This window comes from Acanthisitta chloris, unplaced genomic scaffold (assembly GCF_000695815.1).
Source record: "Acanthisitta chloris isolate BGI_N310 unplaced genomic scaffold, ASM69581v1 scaffold25062, whole genome shotgun sequence".
Classification (NCBI taxonomy): domain Eukaryota; kingdom Metazoa; phylum Chordata; class Aves; order Passeriformes; family Acanthisittidae; genus Acanthisitta; species Acanthisitta chloris.
Genome location: NW_008662635.1, coordinates 103,524 through 112,004, shown reverse-complemented (window position 1 = coordinate 112,004; position 8,481 = coordinate 103,524). Strand labels below are relative to the sequence as shown.

Sequence of the window (8,481 nt, the reverse complement as noted above, 5' to 3'; positions counted from 1 at the left end):
CAGGAACCATCCTTAAAGGTTCCTGTCAAAGAGAGAATTTTTAAGCACAGCCTGACATTAAAATCTTATCAACTCACTTGAAATTAAGTCAATGAAAAATTAAAGCTAATTTCTAATAAGCTTATGTTACATTCATAGACTAAAGGGCACTTGTGGAATCCAGAGAGCAAGTACAGCTTTTCCTATGGAAAAGATTCTCCCATTGGAAAGGCAGAGGCCAGGAGAGAGGCTAAAATGCTCCATTTCAGACTGACTCTAGAAATTTCCCGTTTTCCTGTCTGTTTAAAGCTAATGTAAGGATACAGAATAATCACAGAAATAAATTATTAATTTAAAAATCTGGGATAAGACTGCCAAAAGTGATAAATGCAAGATATGGTGTAGATAATGGGATGAGACATCTAGAAAATGCATGTTTAATAGGAACTTACTATTGCTCCATTCTGATATTTTTAGGCTTTGTGTTACAAAGCATGAGCAGGAAACAGGCTGATGTTAAAAAAAAGGCAACCCACGACATAGTGAATTCTAAATTCAGGTGGATCTTCACCTAAAAACCTGTAGGTGCATGAAACAAGTCCTAGATTTTCTTCTGGTTTTAAATGCACGTGGAAAAGTCAGACCAAATTATATCAGCATGTTCATGGGGTTGATCTATAAATGACCAGGGAATTATTTGGCTTCAACCTAGTGCAGCTGAGGTCAGGACCTAGCCCTAAGACTATGAACTGGATACAGCTGCAATGGAAGAAAAGTCATATTAATACAAACAAAATGTATTTTATGGAAAGGGTTTTTTTTTTTTCCCCTTCAAACATTTTTCACCTTCTTGCAAAGAACTCCGAGAAAGTGAAGCTAAAAATACCTCAGAGCTCCCCATCAGAGTGGTCACTGTTTCTTTAAAATTCAAAAAGGTCTTCCCTGGAGTAACAGGCTTATCAGTTTTCCTGAATTAATGTGTCCACAGGAGGGAAGAAACATGTTTCTGTGTTTGAGTGACAGTGCAGATGTCACTGGCAGCCTACAAATGCTCACAAACGCACGGTCTCAGCCCTCAAAGCTCAACTTATCTGTGACCACTGACACCTCCTGACCCCATTAACTCCCCCAGACCATCACATGTGGAAATCCTACAACTCAAGGCTACCACAGCTGCTGTGCTGTAGTTCTGGGCATGATAAGAGACAATTCGGGTTTATGTTGACAATCTATGAAAGTTATTGAGGTTGTAAGGGATGGGGAAATATATGCTTGGGTTTCCTGTATGTAACAGAAAAGGGGGAGGCTACTCTTATGAGACATGAATGAAGCCTGAAGGAGAAAAGCACCAAGGCAATAACAAGGTGTTTCTTCCTCAGCAGCACAGATCATTTTCATACCTGTGTTTGCCATCCTGTAATTAATCTATGAGGCTTCTTTCATAATTAACCATGGGCTGCACACTTTTATGTTTTCCATCTCACATCTACAGTACCACTCACATCTTTGGGATGCTAAAACATACTGAATAAACTTTGGCTCTGGATATTCAGAGGAGCCTCTGAGTAACTTGACTCAGTGGATAACTGAGATAGCATCGCAACCGCAGCGCTCTGCAAAACCAGAGCACGATACGAGAACACAGACAGAACAAGATGTAGATAAGACAGCATTTCAGATTAAAGGAATTTAGATAAACAGGATTTTAACTGACCTTAACATTTAAGGAATGGAAATATCCCCCTGCAGATCACTTCCTATTTAATCCCACTGTAACAGCTCCAAGGGTAACAAAATACACAGTGGCACAATTAACCTGGAGCACATTGACTCATCACAGGGAGGTGCAGAGCTCACTGTGACCAGCAGCCAGGCCTGTGGCTTTCCTTCTGTAATCTGCCTGGGAGCAGCATGTCCAACTGGGAAAATGGACAGACTTGGGTCTTAGAGGAGGGATGGGCAATGGCTGGGTCTGACTACCCAGAGAGTCTTAACCTGGCTCAGGTCAAGCACAAGGGAGCACTTCCAGAAATTAGAGGCCAGGGCAGCAGCTATGCCTAATTTAATAACTGAGGGTTATACTGAGTGAACCAGCTAAAGGCTATGGAGCAATAACCAGTTGGTGTCTGTGAGGAAGCCATTTCTGGTAGAAAACATGCTGCCAGCAGCCACCCTGAGGAGGGAGAACCAAGCTGAGGGGGTTTGCAGTTCAGCCTGCAAACTCCATACTGGAGCTGTACCTCCAGAGCCACACAGCACTGCTCCTAACACAGCAACACTGTCTCCCCATGTCCTCCCTGCTCACCCACCAAGGCCACCAGATCCTTTTCTGTCCAGTTCCAGCGTATTTATTAAGAGGAGCCTAAGTAGTGTTTATGACCTTATCACAGCCAGTGAACATCCAGGAGAGGAGGTTGCCCTTGGGATAGATGAGACTGGTGCCTGCTTCTCCAGGACCTATTTGCTTGCAAAGCACTTCCAGGAGCTGTTCCACCACACAGTGCTGCTGTGCTTCCATTCCCTCTGCAGATTCAGTGTGTGCAGGATCCCTAATTAACCAAATGCAATTAGCACCGAAGTACTCCATTTTCAAGCATTTCATTTTAACCTGAATGTACACAAAATAACACCTCTTCCACAAATGACTGGTGTGCTGGGAGCTCTGAGGGACCTGTGTGCACACAGAGCTGCAAGCACAGAACTGGTCTGTATCTAAAATCCATGGCAGAGGTGGAGGGAGAGAGACCCTTATTAAACTTTGGAAAAACAATCAGTCTGAGCAGTCAAGACTTGATCCTCTGAGAGCTATACTTTTCCTTTTTAACCTGGCAATAGGTATGAACCATTTTCTCTGGATTTCTAGGGCACTATTTGTGCACGTGAGGTTATGTGTGAGCAGTACTGCTGCAGCCACAGAGCTCCATCCAGTGCAAGGCTGAGCCCTGGGTGTTACTGCATCCCACATTTCCTTCATGTGGAGGGAAACTCAGCTCTGCATTGCTTCAGCAGGTCACAGATCTGATTCTGGCCAACATTTGAACAAGTTTCACTTTGTTTGCACCACATAAGAGCATTTTACCAATGTAGGTTTGGACTTCCATGCACGAACGTCATGCTTGCCACGCTACCTTCAAATTTGTGATTCCATGTGCCTGTGTACTTGGCTGGGTAATTTCCAGCAGTAACACCAGGGTGCAATCATCTCCAGATCAGATCTAACTTCTGCCTGTGGCTGCACACGTGCAATTCCCCACGGAACTCAGCGGAAAGGGTATCTGCACGTCTCAGAGCAGCTTGTTGCCAACGTGCTTATTTATGCATACAGCTGGTTTGCACAGCTTTGTGATCTCCTGGTTGATATGTGGGAATCTCTTCATCATCTTCCCATCTGCCAGGTACACTCAGCTCCTGAAAATTACCTTCCCCCAGCTGGTTCCCATGGCAGGGCATTGTCCCGAATAATAGGCTTGATGGGTGGCAGTCATGGCATAATAAAGGGATGGCAGACTGCTATTAACTTCCATTGTATGCTACTCTTGACATGCCTTTTGCCTTCTTTTTCCAGTCCTTCTCCATGCTCTTACCATCTATCATTCCCTGAAGGTTTGTATTAGTAACATCTTGAAACCACTTTAAAGAAAATGGGTTCAATCTTCCCCTTGATCTTTACATAAAACACCGACATCAAGAGTGAGTCCCATGTCTGGGATGAACATACAGAATATGCTGTTTCAGATGAAGTTTTGTGGCTATTAGGATCAGAAATCCACGTGAAATCTCTGTTTGGTGTGAGTGGGCAGGAAAACCTTCAGATGTTCCACGATCCTGAACTTTTCTGATCTTTTTCAGGCCATGCCTAATTAGTGCCAAATTCAGAAAGCAAAAAAATTCAGCCTGAATTATTTATCACCTCATATTTATAAGATGCACTGCAATACACATCATGGCTCAGTTCACAACAACTACAGATAAGATTAATCTTTCACTGATGCCACACTCCTTAATATGAAAATATAATTATCTAGCTGAAGAGTTTCTTAAATTACATACTTTCAAACTAGTATGAGCAGAATTTATCCTTGTGTCTGGTGCTAAGCCAAGTGGAAAAAAACCATTGGAAGTAGAATTGACAAAACATGTTGGCTCTGTCTATCAACATTTCCACCTTACAGGGCCCTGTCAACACCTCAACTCCAACCTGGTCTCAAATATGAACATGCTATTTTCCTCCCTGAAATGTGATCCTGAAGAAAGAAGTTCCAGAACTCCAGGGGTATATTGAAGGATAAAGTGCTTAGGTTGCAGCAAGTCTCCTTCAAGGTAATATACATTTATCTTGTCCAAAATGGAAATTAAAAGAAGGACGTCAGAAATTATTCTCACCTTTACTTAGAGTAATTGCTATCAGCATTTGAAGTTCATTTACAGATATGCATGAGAGTAAGCACCAAGTATTTGCTGCAGATGCCTTTGAGAAACAGCCACACCTTCAGTCTGCACTGCCTGCAAAGTTCATTTCCTGCACTTTCCTCTGGAATGCTACAGCCAGAAAGATGGGCAATAAACTTCTGGAGTGTGTGTAAATATCTCTCTTTAATTTACTGTACTTTTAAAAACCATTTTCTCCCTTGAAGAATCTCGCAGTGACGCCAGGACAGCCCACCAGCTGCTTCTCTGCTGATCATCAATAATGCACAGCAGAGTCTTAAAGCCTGATGGATGGATGTATTGATGGCAAAGAGGCTCAAAGAAGATGAATACAGTCCAGTGAGTGAGGAAGACAAGGGGATGAAGGAGGAGATACTGCTGAGCTTCTAAAATGGATTTCCTTGGAGGAAAAAATGCCCTTTTCAGGGATGCATGACCAGTATCTTTGAACAGCAGCTTTGTTGTATGCCACCTGCATAACTTCCTATTTTTGCATTTTATTCAATTCTTAAAAGATTATTTCTATTCTATGTTCTAGACATAATTTCACTGCTTTTGCTTCATGCTCATAGGAGCTCCTGAGCTGCTGTGGGCATGCTCTCTCCATCAGAAACAGAAGGCCTGCAGTGGTTTAAGGGGTAAGGTGACAGTATCCCAATATTGCTGGCTGCCTGATCAGTCTGCCTTGCTCCATATATTCTTCCAACTTGGGCTTGTTTGAAAAACAATTAAATTTTCCAAATGACTTGCAGTTAATAGAAATGCATTTTGACTGCCAGTGCCACTGGTGGTACTGCAGTTCTGGGCAAGGATATGAGTTTATTTCCCCCCAGAGCCTCTACAGAAAGCTGAGGGAGATTAACCAGTATTTTAGGCAGCTAAGTGTGAAATACTGGTTGGGTCAATAACTTGCCCCCCACTGCTGTTGTGTCAGCAGTCAAAAGCAGGCAGAGACCTATCAGTGTGGAGTCAAGTGCAGGTCTAATTGTACTGAGATCTTCAGCCTGGACTCTGACTTCACTGAATATTCCTCTCTGCTGCTGTGTAATCATGATAGCTCTGTCAAACTAGAATTAATCTGCACTCTGCAACTCCCCTTCTGTGTGGCAAGGAGCATAGGAAAATGGGAAAAATCTGGGTTTTGTATGATGGAGCAGCTGTAATGACTCTAGGCATTCAGAAAAGCTCTATCTGCATCCCAGGTATGCATGATGGTCCCAGGATTCACTGTCCCACAACTGCACCTCTGTGGAAAGGGCTGCTCAAGGAGAAAACCTCTGCAGGATTTCCAGATGATCTGCATTCCTCCTGAGGATGCTGTTACAGAAGGCTAACATCTGGCTCCAGGTTTGGAGCCATCTTTTGACTCATCTGAATACAAATTTAATGAATGCCAATTATCGTCACCATCATGAGTGATTTCAATATGGGCAAGTACAGCTGATCTTGTCTTAATCTATTATTTAAAAGTTTGCAGTCACAAGTCCAGTGCAATAGCAAAGCAAAACAACCCAACAAACCCCCACAATCCCCCCAGCCAACCCCCCAAGGTTTACAAAGGAAATAGCCAATTTTACCTGTCCAGCCTGCAAGGCAGCAGCAGTAACCAGTGACAGGATCACACCCATCTGCATGGTTACAGTCACAACGTTCACTGCAATTAAGACCATATGTTCCATCCTTCAAAAATATAAATAAAGAAGCCTCTCAGTAATCAGTTTTTTGTTCGAAAATGCACAAAATCATCTATCATGTCCCTCTTAATGCTGAGTCGCATTTTTTAAATTAACATACAGAGAAGATAGAAACTCAGTGCCTAATGTGTCTATACAGAACCAAATGAGGAATCACTTTAAAAAATGATGTTCACAAAAATGCAGATAACACAGCAATAGCTCTGATAAAATATAATGCGAAGTATAATACATCCAGTTGGCTGCTAGAAACTCAATCTGTTATTTACACATGATTTCCTTCAGATATCCACAGACAAAATGAGATACTGCCCTACTCTATGTTCAGCAGAGCTATGTGGATTGTGATTTCAAAGAGGGTGGAAGACCACCCCAGTTGTACTCACAGGACATGGCTGGTCACAGTACTCCCCTTGCCACCCTGGGGAGCAGAGACAAAAGCCATCAGCTGGCCTGCAGGCTGCTCCATTGCTGCAGTAGCAGGTCTGGTTACAGTTCAGACCCCAACTTCCACTTGAACATGGAATAGAGCAATCCACTCCTTGCCACCCTAAAGAAACAGGTGAGAGAAACAGCATTTGGAACGTTTTAGTTTAAAAAAGCAAGGTTGACACAGCAAGAAAGGCAGCTGGCCAGGTACAGCTCTCTGATTCCAGGATGAGTTTCTTGGTGTAAATTGATTGTCTTGGGGTAAATAACTGACCCTTTCAGTATGGCCTCCCAACTTCATCCAGCAGCATCAATACATACAGAGGGGCAATGCAGGTATCACTGTGCTGGCTGTTACCAGATTAAGGTGCCTGGTGCCTCTCTGGGAAGTGCCAGGGCAGCATGAGGCAGGCAGTGCTGTCTGTCAGGCTGGAGACCTGCTGACCCACAAGAATGCAAGAGACTTGCCATTTGATGCTGCCTGTTTCTTACCTCCTATTTTTTGACAATGCTATTTAATATAAAGCAGCTATTACACCTAAAAAAAGACCAAGGCCATCATTTCTAACCATTAAGTCTCAAATCTTAACTACCAGCCACACAATGACTTTCATTACACTGCAGCTGTATGTAATGGAGTTGAGTGGTAACTCATGGTTTATACACCCTCATTAAATAGGATTCTACCGTGACCCATTAATCCACGTTTGAAATGCCAGATTTTATTGTTATTTGCCTCACTTCTGTTTTAGGCCTTATGCATGTCATACAGGCATAGCTCATGTTGGGATTCTGGGGGAACATGAGACACTGTGCTATGGAGCAGTGCAAGATTTCTCAGGTGATTACTTGATACACGGGTTATGCTCACTACTGAGCACAGGAGGGAATTATGGACATGAGTGTGAGAAGAAAAGATATTAGTCTTGCAGAGAGACTCCAGAGCAAGATTTCTTGTTTCCCAGATAAAGGCAGCCACATCCTGCAACCCTATGCTGGTTCAGGAGACAGAGGACATCTGCACATGGTTGGGGTGTCACAGTGTCAGAGTACAGGGAGGATAGGGAGCTGAGGGTGGCAGAAAGGGCAGACAGGGACCACCCCACAGTCCCCAAGTGCAGGACTGGCAGCTGGGATCAGCCAAGAGACCAAATCACCGGGAGTGAGAGCAGCCCAAGGTCAAGATGGGCAGGCAGTCTGCAGGTCTGGTGAGGATAAACATGGTTGGCACAGCCCAATGCAATGGGCTGGAGAAAAGACAGGCAGGAGACTGTCCCTGCTCCTGTGCCCAGTGTGTCAGGCCAGGCATGGAGGGAGAACAGGGGCTTTGGAATCCTGGAGAAATGGGGCCACAAAGGGATAGAGAAAAACCCCAACAGCCTGGGGGCTTTGCATTTCCTCTGGAGAGAGGAGCCATGGCTCTGCCAGCACACTTAGTTCTGTGACCTGCCCCTGCAGCAGAGCACATAAGCCTGGCCCCTGTTCAGGGCAGAGACAGAAGATCCAGTCAAGCCCCTGTTGAGTTTGGATACTTGGGCAGACAAGAAAATAGTGGAGTTACTGACTGCACAGCTGTGCCACTTTAAAAAGGGAGAAGCACTGATGCCAAATTGCCAACAACTGTTAAATCTGAACCTTGTTTACCTTCTCTGCAGTAGCACAGCCCATCCACGGGGGAGCAGGCCCCATCGTTCTGGCAATTACAGACCGAGGAGCAGTTGGTTCCATAGGTCCCTGCCATGCAGGTGAGGGTGCAGTCATCTCCCTGCCAACCAGAAAAAGTCAGAGTCAGCTCAAGAAATGTGAATTGCAGGAAATTCCCATCTCGGCACAGGGAGGCTTTCTCCCTCCAAACAGTGAGCAGAGTGTTGATTGCTGAGTCTTCAGCACTTGAGCAGTCACCGCTGCTTCCCATGATTATGATGCAATTAGTGCTTTGATTGACTTGGAG

At 44.2% G+C, this 8,481-nt stretch overlaps 1 protein-coding gene across 1 annotated transcript in view; it reads right to left on the bottom strand.

Annotated features, from left to right (window-relative positions):
• MEGF11 (multiple EGF-like-domains 11) overlaps nt 1-8,481 on the bottom strand; it is a gene marked incomplete at its 5' end in the record, with an annotated part of 97,310 nt that overhangs the window by 47,855 nt on the left and 40,974 nt on the right. Inside the window, 3 exons of the mRNA XM_009070677.1 lie at nt 5,985-6,087; nt 6,488-6,651; nt 8,175-8,295. Of these exons, the coding sequence (XP_009068925.1) occupies nt 5,985-6,087; nt 6,488-6,651; nt 8,175-8,295 (388 nt within the window). The remainder of the gene's footprint in view (nt 1-5,984; nt 6,088-6,487; nt 6,652-8,174; nt 8,296-8,481) is intronic.